This window comes from Tubulanus polymorphus, chromosome 10 (genome assembly GCF_964204645.1).
Source record: "Tubulanus polymorphus chromosome 10, tnTubPoly1.2, whole genome shotgun sequence".
Lineage (NCBI taxonomy): Eukaryota > Metazoa > Nemertea > Palaeonemertea > Tubulaniformes > Tubulanidae > Tubulanus > Tubulanus polymorphus.
The window spans coordinates 9,465,393-9,483,555 of NC_134034.1; the positions used below are offsets into that span (position 1 = coordinate 9,465,393).

The following is an 18,163-nucleotide window of genomic DNA, read 5'->3' on the forward strand; positions in this document are numbered from 1 at the left end:
ACGCCTCTGTTTATCAGTCTAATACCTAGCCATCGTTCCCTTAACAACCCGACGAGTGTCGACTGGTATTCAGACTATATACCCTGTTTATATATCCTCTATTATGCAGCATCCAGCTCACTTTTACATTTACATTGATAATAGATTTGAACCAGAGACACCGATTTTCATCCTATATTCACCAGACAGCTCCATCTAAATCAGTTCAAAGAGAGGATTAAAACCGCTGATTTCAAAGATAATTCAAACAAACGCAGAGATAAAAAATTATATTGAAATCTATTTTGCACCTGAAAAAAACTAAAGCAATTCGTATAACAGCCTAAAACTTTAACCATTTACATCAGCTGCTAGGTGTAATTCATCTAAAACTTCAACCGCACCTCAATATCGCAGTATCTTATGGTTCAAGTTTTCCAAGATCAAGAATCTGATGAATCGATAACCGATCGTGGTAATTCACCTAAAAAGACAGACGCGTATCGCGACTTATACATCTAAAGTATCAAACAACCGGATACCAGAGGTAAAAGTCACTATATATATACTAGTATTTACAATTCTAAAGATATTTAGTGTGAAAATTCGTGTCTATCCACAAGTGATTTTAACGGATGGACCTTTATCAGTTACATCAGTTACAGGACCAGGACCCAGTTCGGCAGTTATGAGTATTTCATCTCACGTCTGTGGAACTGGGTCCTAGATCGAGTTTCAGTTCAAGTTCAAGGTTGAAGTTGGCTTCATGGAAAAAAAGAATTATGTACAAAGATATTAACACGCTCGCTGCCACCTAGTGGTTAAGGTCTGGTCGCCATTGCCAAATTATTTGCTTTCTGAAAACTTCACGTGTGCACCTAGTCTGAATACCTGTCGTTGTTACTGGTTCCCTACAACTTACAACTTACTCCTAACCCTTCCCTACAACGTTGTTTGTAGAACGACGGCTAGGTCCTTGACTAGTGTGCACCAGACTTGAGTTACCCACATAGATTGTATCTTAGTCTCTCCATACTGCCAGACAATTGTTAGCTGGTTTCTCGCCTTTGCCAGGTCATTCATAACGCTATGAAATGACATTGAATCGATGACGATATAACTCGTCATGGCAAACTGCGGTGCACCCACCATGACGATTTATCTCGTCAGCGGCAGCAAACGTGTTAAAGAAGACCTTGAAACTTCATCGAAAAAATAAGAGAAGCCTCACAGTTTGTCAAAAACTGTTTCGTTTGAGTTTGGTCAAACTTGCTGGAGTCATCTTAGTTGGAATAACCACAACTATGTTGACGGCTAAGTTAAGTAATCTCACGAGTTATCCGATGACAACGTAATAGAATTTGACTGTAATTGAAAATTAAATGAATAGAATTTAATTTAATGCAAAAACTCATCTGGTGAAACAGGCCCAACAGTGTCACAGAACAAGTGCAAGCCACGGAAATTACCGGTACTAACTCACGAAAATACGTTGTAAATAGTACGTATAAAATGTAACTGGTAACTGTGGCCCTACAGTCAGAGCGAGTTACAAAAATAAAATACACGTGAAAATACTTGACAAATTCAACTCACTACCGCGGCGGAATTAGAACCTGCAGTGTTGTTGTAGCACACATGCTAGCCTTGAAAATAGGTAACCAATAAAAATATGTGTCAAATTTAACAGTGCCGGCACCCATGCAAGCAATGAAAATACAATCGCAGTCTTGTTAAAAATGTTTAAAACAAGCGTTACCGCCACCTGTCCGATCACCGTTACACTAATTGTCTTCGAATCTAAAATCTTTGTTGGACACCGAGACCTGAGTTTCATTTGAAAAAATAGAGGTAGCGACGTTGACCCAGGTGTCATAGTTCATGTCGTACCTTCGGTGTTTGGTCACTATTGTGGTAACCACGCATTTGATCACTAGGGGGCGTCGTTTGCGTGTGAGATTTACTGGGAGTTCCCGGAATTCGTGCGGCGAGTCCGCGAGTTATGAGTTCCTCGGCGAGATAAACATCCTGAAATTACAAAACAAGACTTTTTCATCGCCTTGCAAATATTGATCATCCACATTTCACATGTATCCAGAACTTCATCTGAGACATCTTTAATTGAAAATGAACAACAAACACCAGACATTAGACATTTTATCAGCTGACTTTCAGTCATCATCCAGACTGGTATAGTCTGAAGGGGTAGGGTTCCAGACCGCAGAATGATTTGTAATAAATACCTCAGTAGTAGATGTATCCACTAGCTGTAAACACGGTACTGATGTTCCTGATTCGGTTTCTGCGTAGTGTACAGTACGACCCATGAGAGGTTTCCATTTCGCGCAGTGAGACAGTTCTTCGAATGTCGAGATCGCTTCGTCGGTCCACCCCGCGGCTCCGTCTGCCGGTGAAACATCGGCCAGACGACATTCGATCGCTTGAAATGGAAGCGCGAAGAAATCGCTCCTGCGTAAAAATTGCGGATAAGAAAAAATAAAAACAAATTTCAATACATGACCAGTAAACAGATAAAAATTTCAGTATTTCAAAGTTAACTAACAAAACTCACAGTAGATGATTTAATGATAATAATTAATCTGTAATTTTTTACAGCCCATAGATCATTGATTTTTCGAATCAATTAATCCTAAGAGTTAAACAAAGATGAGATAATAGATTGGAAGCAACGTCTGTGAACGTTTTAAGACGGTCACGATGTAGAGACAGATTGCCAGCACTGGACTGGTTCAGAGTGGACGTGCCGGTACATTACGGAAATATCGATTTGAGAATTTATTACTAAACTTCATCATAACCAAAACAATTAACATAATGAGATGATTTGCAGAGGAACTGTGTTAATCTGGTGTAAAATAAATACAAGACAAATAGTATTTCATTGGTTAACTAGTTTTTGAAGTGCAGACATGTGGTCAATATCTGAATTCCCAGTTTTGGTAAGATTTGTTAAATTCTCGAGTTTTCTTAATCAGTGGCTACCCTGTTAGAGCACTTTATTTGAAGAACATATTCTGCCTATGGACCACATTAAAGATATTCACCTCAAAGGCCGGACGTTTTTGAAGTTGATATCACCCGAATCGCCGTAATCTACGTAGTATAAATCTAGTAGGTCATCGTCGATGGATTTCACTTCAGCGCGGTACCATGAGTCATCGTACTGGAACGGTGCTGCGACGATATCCCCGACTTGTATTGATTCAATCGATAACGCCTGAAATAACAGCGAATTAACCGACATTTTACTCAACGCTAGAGAAAAATTTCCATTTTTTACTCCAGGACCCTACGTCCAAGTAGAGGCAATACAGAGGATTCCGATTTTGGCAAGCGAGGTTCCACTAGTGTCTATTTATTTTCATCTGACATTGATCTATTTGGGATATTTCTCGTGTAGTCCAGATCAAACATCGTGAAACAATGATATATCTGGACTGCACAGATTTACTGGTCGTAATGAGACGAAATAGAGGCATGTACTCAAAAAATTAAGTGAAATATCCCAAAGAGATTGCTGTCAGATGAAAATAAATAGACACTAGGTATCGCTTGTGCGCATTAATCAACAATGATTTCTGGATTACGTAGATTCAAGCGAGAATCCGCTTGTAGCGAGCGACAATGCTAGATTCCTTCTCAGATTCAATTGAAATCCATCCACAATTTTTTCTCAAATTCTACAAATGATGAATAAAAATCGTGCGATACACTTAAAACCCGGAAGAATAAACCCGAGTAAATCAAGCCATAAGTTTTCCTTATGTTTTATGCGGGAGGCTAAGAATCTTGAAAGTTATCCGAAGCAAAGTGTCTACAACAGTACCAATACTCAGACAAAAAAACAAAATGGTAAAACCAAATGGCAGCTTTTTCGATGCTTTTTCAACCACAGAAAATTAGGTTCTAGAGTCTAGAGGCTGAGAATTGGGTCCAGAGGGTTAGGGTCTAAAGGGTTAGATGGAGGTATAGGGTTTTGTAACTGTAGGCACGGTGTATTTGAAAACAAACTAAATTTTGATCAAGGTGTTGTATTGATACAAAGCCGTCCAGCGAGATAGCTGGTTGCACGTGGCGTCCTCGTTTAGAGGAGTAAATAATCGGGTACTCACTTCGGACGTATTCGACACGCTGTACAACGTCGTCATCTCCTGCACGAGGCAGTCGAGTTTTTCGCAAGATAGCGACACCATTTGTATCCAAAATCGATCTGGGCTGACGATCGCTGTCACGCACAGTTGTATATAGTCACTACCAGGGGGCGTTAGCTTCAACTGGTCGGTCGATTCAGGCGCTTTTTCTAAAATAAATCATTTGAGAATTTACGAAATTCTGAGTTCAACTGAAATAAGCACATATCTATGCAGGTATGGCGACAGTCTTAGACCAAGCACCCTCCCAAGAAACTTTTGAATTTTGGCCATCTGGCCTTCAACTTGGCATCAGGATTACAAATTACCAATACCAGATATTAGAAATTTTATCAGCACACTTTAGAAAGCTGATCGTCAAAACTTTACTTCTGTTCAGAAATTCACTTGAGACATTTTTGATTGAAAATGAACTACCGTACAGACGAGACATTAGATGTTTTATCAGCACACTTTTGAGATGGTTCCAGGCTGAAAGGGGATGGTTCCAGTCTTAAGGAGGATGCTCAGAACGGATAGCTCGAGGTTTAAGGCGTATGGAACCATGAGCCAGTACCTCAAAAGATGGTTAGAGTTAACTGATGGACAAATACTACGGTCACAAGGCCATTCCGATAGTCAGTATGTCAACTATCCACTGGTTAAGTAATAATTGAGAAACTGCAGCTGCTGAATGATACCTATTTGAACGTTCACTCACCTGATCGGTTAAGATGTTTAGAGCGACCTCGTTGTTGCCTGTTCGCTAAACTGGCGTTCACTTGCGCGTTCATCTCATTCTCTTCAGCAGTTATATCATTGATCATGACCTGAAAATCAAAATCACCGATGGATATGTAACACCCCTAAATAGCCATCATACCGGTACCAAAGCGGTAACAATCCCCATTATAAAACCATTTAGAGCTCCATTACCAGGGGCGGATCTAGACGGGAGCACGCGCTCCTGTCGCAAATTCTGAGTACCCTTTTTGAAAAAAGTGCGAAAAGAATTTTTTCCATATCAATTTAATTTTCCACATTGTTTCCATATTAATAATTCCCATCATTGTTGCAGAATGTCATTTTTGTGTCTCAGGTGCCTGGAAATAGCATTAAAATGGGTTGAAATTCAAAAAGACCCCCCCGCGAACACTTCACGCCTTCGGCGTTCGCCTGTCATGGATTAGTGCCTTTTCTTATGAATTGCCCTCTTTTTAATTCTGTGCTCCTGTCATTGTCTGCCTCTAGATCCGCCCCCTGTTTACTTGCTCAACGGAGATGGAAAATTCTAATGATCCCAACTTCACCAGCTTTAGAGTATTCCATTTCCGCTGAGAAAAAAAACAAAACGACGAACCTTGGCTAAATCGATATTGTCGCGAGATCCTACGATGGTGATTTTAACCGGTCTGTTGCGATCCCTGCGGTCGCTGTGTTTCTCTATGTTCAATCGAGTTTTTGTCGTTTGTCGAATTCCGTTCACGGTTTCGCCGTTTCTACCTGTTCAAATCGAAGTGAATCAAATGAAAAATTTAGAATCCTTTATTCGAACTTTGTTGCTTATGAGGACTCCCGCACTATGGCAAGTGAGGATTCACCAGGTGTAACTAGTGAGCAGTAGGATATCAACTACTACGGTAATATAGGATTCCACTAGCGGCAAGTGAGGATCCACCAGATGTCGCTAGTGAGCAGTAGGACATCAAATACTGCGGCAAAAGAGAATTCCACTCATGGCAATCGAGAATCCACCAGGTGTTGCTAGTGAGCAAAGGAATAGATAGATTTCACATATCTTAATTTCGTGGCATCGCCTTCAATATCCAAGATTTAAAACTGACCTATAATTCGACCAATCGTGTACTGCGGTACGTGGATATGCTCTTCAACAATGTCCGGTTGCTCGGCGATGAGTTCGCGCAGTAATTCTTCGGCTTTTTGAGCGTTTTCTCGTTTTCCTCGAATCGTCGCGATTCGAATCAATTTTTCAGCGTTTTCTCGTCTGTTACTCGACGACGATGTATCTCGATCGAAATCGAGTTTCGCGCCCGATTCATTCTCGATCTGAAACGGAGTATAATATATTTCTATCCGGAGGCCGAGGGAACCGAATGTAGGTAAAAATTCCCACTTTATGATTTTTCAAGAACATTTCAAAGCGAGAGAGATGATTTTCCAATTCTATTCATTTGCAATGAGACTGAAATATATTTGATCTGTGCAATGAAATACATAATTCTTAAGTAAATTGTTAGAATTGATAAGAAAAATGATCTTTTCATTTGTTAGAAATAATGAGCTTTTGATTTGAAACATTCTAGATTCGAGTTAGGGTAATATATTTGAAATGTGCAATGAACCTTTTCATTAAGCTGTGTGATAAACTTGAAATACTAATTTAGTATTAATGAACTGTTCATTTGTTAATACGTTTTAATTCAAATAGTATATACTATAGTTTGTGCGCTCATGATATCCTTATGTTGTTCCACAGTAAAATATGAATACATTGAATACATCAATAATACGAATTCATTGACCTTAAGATTGTATCTACTTACACTCCATTTTTACCTACTTTGAAGATGGGGATTTTTAATCGAGGGAGACATGGAGAGATCAGAGGCAGAGCATGGAAGGAAAGAATGGTATGGAGGGAGGGAATGGTAAGACAGAGTGGGGAAGGGTTTCAGAGAGAGGATTTTTATAATATACCCGTTTAAGATTCTCGCCCTGGCGTCCGATGATCTGTCCGACCAGTTTACAGGGTACCTCCACTTTAATGTACGTCTGTCGTGAAGTGATCGTCTGCTCTTCGAAACATTCGTCATTGTCTGCGAAAATACAAAACAAAGCAAAGGTTTCGAATCGGTTTCATTTGGTATTGTTTCAATAGACAAGTGAAGCCTGTCTCATTCAATTCAAGAAAAACCCACAATATAAAGAAAAAGGCAGGCGCTAACATGGAATCCGCAAGGGAAGCAAAACCATGCCTGACCAAGAAATAGCTGGAGGGGAGATCTTGTTAGTGACCAGGGGTCAGTTGCTCAAAAGTTGGTTAGAATTAACGAGTGGATAGTTGACATAGTGACAATTAAAAGTTCATTGTTACTATGGTATTTATCCGCTGGTTATCTTTAACCAACTTTTGAGCAACCGGCCCCAGAAGGGCATGGGCTACTCGTGGAAACAGCTAGAGAGAATGGCAGGTGACAGGAGAAAATGGCAAAAGACCGTTGATGGCCTATGCTCTATGAAGAGCGAAGGGATTTAAGTAAATTTAAGTTAAGTAAAGAAAAAAACAACGAGAACGTTTAACTTGATTCTATTTTCACAACTGAATTCGAATTGCAGACGCGGATCAAGAGGGGGCTTTGGACACAAGAACATCCCCCCTCCCACTATTCATTTTCCATTTTTCAACGCTAAATTGCAAAGTACAAGGTTCACTTTAGTTATACGATACGATTAATAAAACAATTCCTAAAAACACTAAGAAGACTAAGGGTCCAGGGACACCATGCCCACGTGGGAAGTGGTTTCAAATGCTCAACAATCTAACAATTTCAATATTCAACGCCCCTGGTGACCATTTACAAAAACCAACGACCTTGAAACTCACCACAATCATAGAACATGTCAGCAGTGACGATTTTGTGATTGATTGTGATAACAAAATATGCCTCGTTACCAATTTAATATGGAAATACTAAGTCATTCTACTATTCAACGCCCCCTGGTGACCATATTCAAAACCCAATGACCTCGAAACTCACCACAATCATAGAACATGTCATGAACTACAACTTTGCAATTGATCATGGTAACAAAATATGCCTAGGTACCAATATAATAAGGAAATACTAAGTTATTCTACTATTCAACGCCCCCTGGTGACCATATAGAAAAACTAATGTCCTTAAAACTCGCAAAAATCATAGATGATGTCATGAGCTACAACTTTCCAATTGATTGTGGTTACAAAATATGCATAGGTACGAATATAATATAGAAATACTTAGATATTGTATTATTCAACGCCCCCTGGTGGCCATATACGAAATCCAATTACCTTGAAACTCACCACAATCATAGAACACGTTATGAGCTACAACTTTCTAATTGATTGTGGTAGCCAAATACGCTAAGGTATCAATATAATGTGGAAAAACTTTTTCCCACTTATGAATGAGTACTGGTGACACAAAGATGGCCGCCAATTGCGTCATAATTGGCTGATGAAAAATACCTGTCTCAGGTATAAAACATCCCTTTCCAAAGAATACCCATCACAAATTGCAATAAGAAATGGCAAACCAGTAGGAAGCTACAGGACTCAGAATTCGGGCCAAAATTAACATTTTTGGGCACTAAAAAGGTCATAGGACGGCCATCTTGAGTCCTACCGACCCAATTTTTGTTATGTTGATGGGCCCTGGGGGATTCACATATATCCGAAAGATCAAGGTAATTGATCAAAGCGTCTTCAAAATTTCCCTCAAAAAGTTCAAAAATGTGTAAAAAGTGCTGATTTTGGCGAACAACAATGGCTGCTAGTCGGCTATCTTGATTCTGACAGGGCCAGTTTTTGGGCTGAAGATGTGTCTAGGGTAGATACATGTATAACCCAAATATCAACACGTTACCTTGAAGCGTCTTCAAAACTTTCCAAAATAACTGGATTCCGTCTACGGACGGACGGACGGACGAACGAACGACGGATGAAAAGTGAGCGCAATAGCCCGCTGGGACTAAAGTCCCAAGTGGGCTAAAAAAATGAGACCAATTTTCTGGGGGACGACCAGCAGAGCACATCCACTTTGAAAATCCTGGATCCATTCCTGAATTTAGTCGAAACTTTAAAGACTTTTGTAGTTTTTTCTGCATATTGTGGGTTTTTCTTCAAAATTCAATTTGTTTACGAATCTGGAAGCGCAGCGATGTGAGGGTTGTAGGCCAGCGGACTACATACCTTCCTCTCTGTTTGCCCAGAGCATGTAAAGACAGAAGGCCAGCGTAGGCAGACCCACTAACAGAGCGACTCTTCGCATAATCTTCAACTCCATGGTCAATTTTCCTCCTAATCAAAAAAAAATAACACAATCGATGATTCATAGAAAGACAGGATGAAAATACCAGGAAGGCTTGCAGGGATGTCAAACATTGCATTCTGTCAGAGTTTCAATCTGGAGACAAGCTAGTCAGTAACCTGACTGTGGTTTAGTTTCACGATCGGATATTTTCACAAACCACATAAGTATATAAGCCCTTCCGACTATAAAAAGCTTACCACCAACGATTAGGTAACTAACTAGAGACAAGCGGATCAAAGGGGTCTTATTAAACTTCCAAATGCAGCCATCTCCACGACAGGTTTTAAGGGGGAAAGCGCAACCCTTTCATTTTTACATCTAAACCTCTGAAAATCAGCCAACCCTTGTAAAATACCTGCGGCCACTTCAAGAGATAGAAATATGACTAAGCTCATGATTCAGTAGGCCTATGTTTTAGAAAATTTATGCCATGCTACTTCTACAATGAATGCAGCACCTTAAAAATTCCAAAAATGAAGAGCACTGACCTGCCCCTTTTATTTCAAGGTACTTTATATATGAAAAAAGGCACAATTAGGTAAAAAATATTCTACAAGTGTACCAGTATAAAGTGTTTTTCTATCAGAAGGGAATGCCAAATAGCCTCACTTTCTAATGAATTTGCCTCAGAAATTTGGAATGTGCCCTCAGATCTTGCTCCTGGGTCCACCTTCACCAAGAACCTAATTAGTGTCTGATACACAGGGGCTCGTATCAGAGTTGTAGGTAGCCTGATGTAAAAACGATAACCTGTTAATCCTATGTCTATAGTGCTATAGACATAGGATAGGACTGTTAACAGGTTATCGTTTTTACATCAGGCTACCTACAACTCTGATACGAGGCACTGTGTGTGCCTGGAGGTGGTAATTTGCGGAGATTAGCTGGTGTTCAAGTTGAAAAGGGAGCAAGGTATGTCATTCATTGGCTAATACGCTGGGCACCAACAATGAAGAAATAAAAAGATTGAATTGAATTTTATGATTGATGGACCTTCTTCAAACTCACGCGGCGGCCAAAAATAATAAAAATGGGCTTATTTCGCAGTGAAGTTGCACGAGTTTAAAACCTCATATAAACCACGATAACTTGAAGTTTATTTATTACAAAAGCCGACAATTTGCGACAACTGACATCGTGCAGTATGGAAGAATTTTAACTTCTCTTTACCTCTCCTCGATTCGTATAATGGCTACACACTTTCCTAGAAATATTCCTAGAAGCGGGTGGCTCACAGATTAAGGACATACGCGCCAAGCAGGAACCATTTCAGCCCATTTAGGCTATCAATTTGAATTCAATCGATCCGATAATAGAGTAATTTGAACAACTGAAGCGATTAACAGATTCTATTTATTTAAAAGCGAAAGCAAAAAGACGTCAAATATTGGCCGCGCCTGCCAACGTAGCTAACTTTAACTTGAAAAGTGGCTGGTGCTACGGTTCGAGCCAATCCCAAAAGCCGGCGCAAGCATCTTTCAACCCGACATGGTAAATGTTAGATTAATGGCGGCTTTTTCAACCGATGATACTAGGTCTGACTATCTGATGGGTAGTATCAAGTCGAGGGTTTAGGGTTAGGGGTAGGGTAGAGTTTAGGACGAGCGTTAGGCGAGGCTTTAGGTTTATTAATATAATGTAGCTTTGGGTAAGGCTACAAGTAATCATAAAATCAGTGGTTCCGCTGTTGGAACATGTTATGCTTTCACGCTCTCTTTGGTGTTCGAATTCCAGGCAGTCAATGCGCATGCGCGACGAGTCGGTTATAGGATCTAACATCTACCGAAATGAATTTGACAGTTGGCACCACAGTTTAACAGATGTTCTTGTTTTTATCTGGTATATTTGTATTGTTTTTTAACCTAATCTGTTAAATAGACATTAGAAGTATTAACTGCTGTTGACGTTGTTGATACGCTACGCGTGGTAAATATATGTGTCATCCGATCAGGTCCACAGGAATTCGATCGATATCGATGACGATCGATCGTTCACGATTGCTTGACATTTCATCCATCTAGCATTGGTATATCTTTGATTCTAAAAATGATTACCCTTTAGTTAGTTACCTAATCGTTGGTGGTAAGCTTTGACTTTTAATTTACTGATAACATAATTATCTAGGCCTATACACTGCCAATGCCGTGTACTCAGGACACTAAAGTCCTCCAATTTACACACTGCACTCAAGTTAGTTAGTTACCTAATCGTTGGTGGTAAGCTTTTTATAATCGGATGGGCTTATACCAACTGTGGTTTGTGAAAATATCCGATCGTGAAACTAAACCACAGTCAGGTTACTGACTACACTCAAGTGTAATGAACTGAAAGGGTTTAAATCTTTTTTTTTGCAGAACTCTTTATTCTATTTCTTTTTTACAGCTGAACGGATCAAATAACAATGTTTTATCGTACGGGTATCGTGTTCCTATCATCGGCGACGGAGGTCACTCCTGTGTTCATATCGCGCGTGATAAAAACAGCCTCGATGTACGTTCACGGAACCCTTTATTTCCGTCTAGAGCCACCTATGGACGAGCGACCAAAGCGATGCGTGTCGACGGTTTTATGCACGCGATCGGTTCGCGATGCGGTCGCGACGACCTACGCTCACGGCGGCCGATATCCGAGCCTCGATATCAGATTTCTACTCGCGAATATCGACAATACACCCCAAACATCGTTCGCGGCTCAAAATTTGAAATTCAAACCGGAGATTCTGTTCGCGGAACGCGAACGTGATTTACCGGTTTTTCGTAGTGCGTTGTCGTCGCTTTGCGTCGGAGATTTGTCGAAAATTCCGGCCAAGATAATCAATTCCTCCCCAGGGCAGACGGACGCATCAGTTGTGGCAGGCGGGGATTCCTCGGGGCAGACGGACGCATCAGCTGTGGCAGGCGGGGATTCCTCGGAGCAGATGAACGGATCAGCTGTGGCAGGTGGGGATTCCTCCGAGCAGACGGATGAAGGTTTGTTTACGTCTCACCGGTTCGTCGTTTGCGGAGGAACCTTCGATCGTTTACACAACGGACACAAGATTCTGTTATCGATCGGGTTGATGCTCGCTTCAAAAAGTCTAACAGTCGGCGTTACCGACGGCGATATGAACTCCAGTAAGTTGTGTGACGTACTTGTCAGCTGAACGGTCACCGCCTCCAGATCAGTTCCCACCCACAAAAAGTTCGAGTGGCGTTTATTGAAATTGTTACTTCGTTTCAGAGAAGAAGTTAAACGAGCTGATGCAACCGATATCGGAGCGTGTCGAAGCTTTACGATCGTTCATGGAGGACGTAAAACCGGGAATCGAGCACGACGTCGTCGCGATTACCGATCCGTTCGGACCGACCGTCGTTCGTCCGGAATACTCCTGCATCGTCGTCAGCGATGAAACGAGAAAAGGCGCAGCTATGATCAACACGGCCAGACGTGAAAAGGTAAACTTTTTTGGGATTTTGCGTAATGTTTTGTTAACCCTTTCAGTGCGTCTACACCGCAGTGCGGTGTATGAATCGGTGATGGACTTTGCTAGTACACTGCACTGCGGTGTATTGATGTAATAAGTAATTAGTTTTTATCTCTATTGAAAGATGGCAGCACCTGTCAAACATAGTGAAACATAGGTAACTAACGATACACCGCGCCGCGGTGTATACGCACTATAGTGATACTCCCGTTATTCAACACCCTAGGGCGGAATTTTTCAAAATTTTCAAATTATCTCCAGCACTATAGGGTATTGATTAGTCAGCACTGAAAGGGTTAAAGTCGTGAAAATGTATAAAAAAATATTTGATTTTCGTGCTTAACATTTTCTTGCAGGGAATGCAGATATTGGAAGTGGTCAGCATCGATTTAGTCGAAGATGAAAACCACTCGGTCGAAGAAGAGACGAAAATCAGTTCGTCTTCGCTGCGTAAACGTCTGCTCGGAACGTTGTTTAACCCGGTCGTGACGACATCGTCCGAGATTCCTAGCTCGTCGCCGTACGTGATCGGTCTTACCGGCGGTATCGCCAGCGGTAAGTCGTCGATCGCTGAACGACTGCACGGTTTCGGAGCGGCCGTTATCGACTGCGATAAACTCGGTGAGTTGAAATTTTTAGATCTTTAGCCGAGGCCTATCGCGATTTTACTTTCCGGTAATTAGTCCTTAACCCTTTCTTTCAGTGCTGACTAATTAATATCCTATAGTGCTGAAGATAATTTGAAAATTTTTTAAAATTCCACGCTAGTATGTTGAATAACGGGAATACCACTATAATGCGTCTACACCACGGCGCGGTGTATTGTTAGTTGCTAATATTTCACTGTGTTATATGTGTTATAATTACTAATTACATCAATACACCGCATTGCGGTGTACTAGCAAAATCTCACTGATTTATACACCGCACTGCGGTGTAGATGCACTGAAAGGGTTAAATGTGGATATCAATGGGCAGTCTGCAACCCTTACCCCTCAGAAATTTGATTCTTTATTAGCACTGATCGTCCAAACTTCATGCAACAACAGCAACTTTTTCACCAGTTCCTTTTTTTCCAGGGCACCAGAGTTACGCTCGTGGCTCTGCAGCTTATCAACAAATCATAGAACAGTTCGGTTCGTCGGTCGTTGCAGACGATGAAACAATTGATAGAAAAATCCTCGGGTCGATCGTGTTCACAAATAAAGTAAATGATTTTCCATTGTTCTCACTGATACTTCATCGTTTTAACGTTAACTCTGGTCGCCACTTTTATTTGACTTGCTGACATGCGAGTTATTTTCCCTGATTTGATCTGCTAAGAATCCAAGCGTTTAACACAGTTGGTACAAAAGTAACTGTTCGAATATCTACGCGTGCTCTAGCAAACTCAGCAAATTTGGCCACCCAGATAAAGGTGACTGTCAAGAGAAATTGCCATCGCCAATTCTAAGCAATGTGAAATTTATTTCCCAAATCCTCCGTTGCTTCCCTGATCAGAGGAAGATTTATCAAATTCCCAAATATTTCCAAACTGAGTAATTCCTTAGTTTCCTATCGCCTCTGAGCTGAGATGGGTTGGACAGCGATGTGCTCGATAAGATGAATTCAGTACGCCTAAAGTCATCGATTTTACTACTTTCAGGATCAATTGAAAGCGTTGAACGATATAGTCTGGCCGGCGATCAAAGATCTAATCAAAACTGAATTACTTCATTATAAACAAAAAGGTTCGTAAGGTTCGTAGCCTACAGCCATAAAGACCCAAGGACTATAGAGGAATCGCGTGACTCCGCCATATTGCTGGTCATCGCGGTGTGAGATTTTCACGACAAGACCCTTGAACTTTGTAAATCCCACGATAATCTTATGTTGTTATGTATTGCAAGTCTGCGGCGCTGGTTGACAAACTAACTACGACATCACGCACGCGCAAACGGAAGCGATAAAGGGCCTCGAGTTGTCGCATTCCAACTCGACAAGTCGCCATATTTATGTCGATACATCGCGTCAAGTCGACACAAAATTCAAAGAATTGAGGTCTTTTACGTGACAACATAGTTAGTTTGCCAGCCACCAGTGCTGACGACAGACGTAACAACATAATAGATGGATAAAACCCACAATAAAAAGAAAAAACTATCTTGTAGCTTAACAAGATAGTTTTTAGCCCACTTGGGACTTTAGTCCCAGCGGCCTATTGCGTTCACTTTTCGTCCGTCGTCCGTCCGTAGATGGAATCCAGTTATTTTGGGAAGTTTTGAAGACGCTTCAAGGTAACGTCTTGATATTTGGGTTACACGTGTATCTACCCTAGACACATCTTCAGCCCAAAAACTGGCCCTGTCAGAATCAAGATGGCTGACTGGCAGCCATTGTTGTTCGCCAAAATCAGCACTTTTTACACATTTTTGAACTTTTTGAGGGAAATTTTGAAGACGCTTCGATCAAATACCTTGATCTTTCGGATATATATGAATCCCCCCAGGGCCCATCAACGAAACAAAAATTGGGTCGGTCGGACTCAAGATGGCCGTCCTATGACCTTTTTAGTGCCCAAAAATGTTAATTTTTGCCCGAATTCTGAGTCCTGTAGCTTCCTACTGGTTTACCATTTCTCATTGCAATTTGTGATGGGTATTCTTTGGAAAGGGATGTTTTATACCTCAGACAGGTATTTTTCATCAGCCAATTAAGACGCAATTGGCGGCCATCTTGGTCTCACCAGTACTCATTCGTAAGTGGGAATTAGAAAGTTGTAGCTCATAACGTGTTCTATGATTGTGGTGAGTTTCAAGGTAATTGGATTTCGTATATGGCCACCAGGGGGCGTTGAATAATACAATATCCAAGTATTTCTATATTATATTCGTACCTATGCATATTTTGTAACCACAATCAATTGGAAAGTTGTAGCTCATGACATCATCTATGATTTTTGCGAGTTTTAAGGACATTAGTTTTTCTATATGGTCACCAGGGGGCGTTGAATAGTAGAATAACTTAGTATTTCCTTATTATATTGGTACCTAGGCATATTTTGTTACCATGATCAATTGCAAAGTTGTAGTTCATGACATGTTCTATGATTGTGGTGAGTTTCGAGGTCATTGGGTTTTGAATATGGTCACCAGGGGGCGTTGAATAGTAGAATGACTTAGTATTTCCATATTAAATTGGTAACGAGGCATATTTTGTTATCACAATCAATTACAAAATCGTAGCTGCTGACATGTTCTATGATTTTGGTGAGTTTCAAGGTCATTGGTTTTTGTAAATGGTCACCAGGGGGCATTGAATATTGAAATTGTTAGATTGTTGAGCATTTGAAACCATTTCCCAAGTGGGCATGGTGTCCCTGGACCCCTAGTTTCTTTTTATTGTGGGTTTTATCCATCTATTATGTTGTTATGTCTTTCGTCAGCACTGGTGGCTGGCAAACTAACTATGTTGTCACGTAAAAGACCTCAATTCTTTGAACTAAACTCCAAATTTTAAGGAACTGGAATTTCTTTTCCCAATTCAACTTTACCCAAGTGGACTATCAAAACAACTATTAACTATTTAACTATGAATTACTGGTCATCATCCCCTAGCTTTCAACTGTTGGGGGGCAGCACAAACATCTTTCACAAGCAGCCTCCACTGCAGCCGGTTCTCCGCCAAGTGTGTTAGTGCGCCAGCTCACAGGCCTATCCATGAACAATTTTGTTGTCATCTATCCACTGCTGTTGTATGCCAAAAATGTGACAAGTTTCTTTTGCAATTTGTACTGTCAATAGATCAGTTTAAAACCAACTTAAACCATTGTGTAATGATTTTTTCAGGTCAGATAGTTGTAATATTAGACGCGGCTATTCTACTGGAAGCCGGTTGGGATTCTATGTGTCACGAGGTTTGGGCGACAATCATTCCTAAAAACGAGGTACGTTTTGTATCCAGACCCGAGATGTATTATCAACTAAAGGGGTTCCTCCCTCACAAAACCTGATTCTATCTGTAGCGTTCCTTCCTTGCAGGGATTTGAACCTGATGACTTCATGAGACTCTGTCACAATACAAACCCTTGTCCTAGTAGACACATCCTCCCTCACAGGGATTTGAACCTGACGACATCATGAGACTCTGTCACGGTACAAACCCCTGTCCTAGTAGCACATCCTCCCTCACAGGGATTTGAACCTGACGACATCATGAGACTCTGTCACAGTACAAACCCCTGTCCTAGAAGACACATCCTCCCTCACAGGGATTTGAACCTGACGACATCATGAGACTCTGTCACAGTCCAAACCCCTGTCCTAGTAGACACATCCTCCCTCACAGGGATTTGAACCTGATGACATCATGAGACTGTGGTTTTCCTCCCACACAGAATCTGACCCTGCCTTTGTCACGACGTTCCTCCCGAAATTGATCTCCGTTTTCTCACATTTCTAGGCAGTGAAACGGATCGTGGAACGTAATTCACTATCGGAACAGGCGGCTCTGTCTCGAATAGAATCACAACTAGATAACCACGAGCGCGTTTCAAAATCGAATGTTATACTGAGCACGCTGTGGGAACGCGGCGTAACGCAAAAACAAGTCGAGAAAGCGTGGAATTTACTGTTATCCCGGATACCAAAATCAGCGCCACACACGGATTCGAAATATTAGCCTGGGAAAAATTTAGATTTTCAGTTTTATAAACGCAATGTAACTGAGGGAATGAAATATAGTTAAACTTGTTTAAGTGTAGCTCGGATGAAACTTATGTCTAGGACTTATCCAAATGATGACTTACCAGCGCAAATTGAACTTAAAAGTACAAATTGAACTTAAGAATAGTGAAAACTTATTCAAAGGCGACTTATTCAAGTTTAAATGTACGTTGCAGAGGTTCTATTTTCCTAATCGCACCTGAAGGTTTGTCTAGTCTCAATCTCAACAACGACGAATTGTTTAAAAATAATTTCAGAATTAAATTGTTAAATTTATAATGGAAAGTCTTCGAGTTTAATTGTTTTTTGTTAGATTTTTTTCTTTTCCACCGCCGACACACCCCTGCCCCGAGACAAGAAATTTGAATAATTTCATACTGGATTTAACAGGCTATGGGCCTATAAAAAGATTTCCTGGTGCCATAGAATTTGTGCTAGCAAGGTTCCAACTAATCATTTAACATACTCCGACCGCTGATGTCTGTTCAAGATGGATATCAATCTTAAATCAGAAAAAATTCTAAAGTTCAAAAAAGATCAGACTTAAACCTTTCAGTTATGACTAATCAAAACCTAAAGTGCTGGAGATGATTCTTAAAAATTCCAACCCAGTGCGGTGTATAACGATTATACAGCTTTAGTGCATCTACACCACAGTGCGGTGTATCAGTTACTAATAGTCAACTGTCTGACAGGTTCTGCTGTCTTGCAATACGAATACCATCAATGCACCGCGATGTAGTGTCCTAGTTAAGTCCATTAATGATTTAT

At 40.8% G+C, this 18,163-nt stretch overlaps 2 protein-coding genes across 5 annotated transcripts; one reads left to right on the plus strand and one right to left on the minus strand.

Moving 5' to 3' along the window:
- Window positions 1–291: 291 nt before the first annotated feature.
- Window positions 292–10,545, minus strand: LOC141911813 (tudor and KH domain-containing protein-like). 3 transcript variants are annotated; one of them, XM_074802867.1, is made up of 11 exons: window positions 10,397–10,545; window positions 9,106–9,213; window positions 6,849–6,967; window positions 5,975–6,197; window positions 5,491–5,633; window positions 4,852–4,960; window positions 4,113–4,300; window positions 3,045–3,217; window positions 2,223–2,448; window positions 1,870–2,007; window positions 292–463 (listed from the first exon to the last, which is right to left on the minus strand). In XM_074802867.1, the coding sequence occupies exons 2-11, from the start codon at window positions 9,197–9,199 to the stop codon at window positions 401–403; spliced, it is 1,476 nt and encodes a 491-aa protein (XP_074658968.1). In that variant the 5' UTR covers window positions 9,200–9,213; window positions 10,397–10,545; the 3' UTR covers window positions 292–400. The 3 variants fall into 3 exon arrangements, with proteins under 3 accessions (XP_074658968.1, XP_074658969.1, XP_074658970.1); XM_074802868.1 differs by lacking the exon at window positions 10,397–10,545 and adding an exon at window positions 10,296–10,369; XM_074802869.1 differs by lacking the exon at window positions 10,397–10,545 and adding an exon at window positions 10,334–10,353.
- A 446-nt stretch (window positions 10,546–10,991) lies between these two features.
- On the plus strand, window positions 10,992–17,643 carry LOC141911840 (bifunctional coenzyme A synthase-like). 2 transcript variants are annotated; one of them, XM_074802905.1, is made up of 8 exons: window positions 10,992–11,065; window positions 11,609–12,339; window positions 12,446–12,660; window positions 13,046–13,310; window positions 13,769–13,896; window positions 14,335–14,419; window positions 16,517–16,614; window positions 17,130–17,643. In XM_074802905.1, exons 2-8 carry the CDS (start codon window positions 11,628–11,630, stop codon window positions 17,346–17,348), a joined length of 1,722 nt encoding a protein of 573 aa, XP_074659006.1. In that variant the 5' UTR covers window positions 10,992–11,065; window positions 11,609–11,627; the 3' UTR covers window positions 17,349–17,643. The 2 variants fall into 2 exon arrangements, with proteins under 2 accessions (XP_074659006.1, XP_074659007.1); XM_074802906.1 differs by lacking the exon at window positions 10,992–11,065 and adding an exon at window positions 11,183–11,252.
- The last annotated feature ends 520 nt before the right edge of the window (window positions 17,644–18,163 follow it).

Bases quoted from the DNA above. Each gene is read 5' to 3' on its own strand.
- LOC141911840 (XM_074802905.1), top strand. From the start codon at position 11,628: ATGTTTTATCGTACGGGTATCGTGTTCCTATCATCGGCGACGGAGGTC. The intron at 12,340-12,445 runs GTAAGTTGTGTG...ACTTCGTTTCAG, and splicing joins CGACGGCGATATGAACTCCA to AGAAGAAGTTAAACGAGCTG. The intron at 16,615-17,129 runs GTACGTTTTGTA...TCACATTTCTAG, and splicing joins CAATCATTCCTAAAAACGAG to GCAGTGAAACGGATCGTGGA.
- LOC141911813 (XM_074802867.1), bottom strand. From the start codon at position 9,199: ATGGAGTTGAAGATTATGCGAAGAGTCGCTCTGTTAGTGGGTCTGCCT. The intron at 4,301-4,851 runs GTGAGTGAACGT...GATTTATTTTAG, and splicing joins TAAACATCTTAACCGATCAG to AAAAAGCGCCTGAATCGACC. The intron at 464-1,869 runs GTACGACATGAA...CTGTCTTTTTAG, and splicing joins ATAGTGACCAAACACCGAAG to GTGAATTACCACGATCGGTT.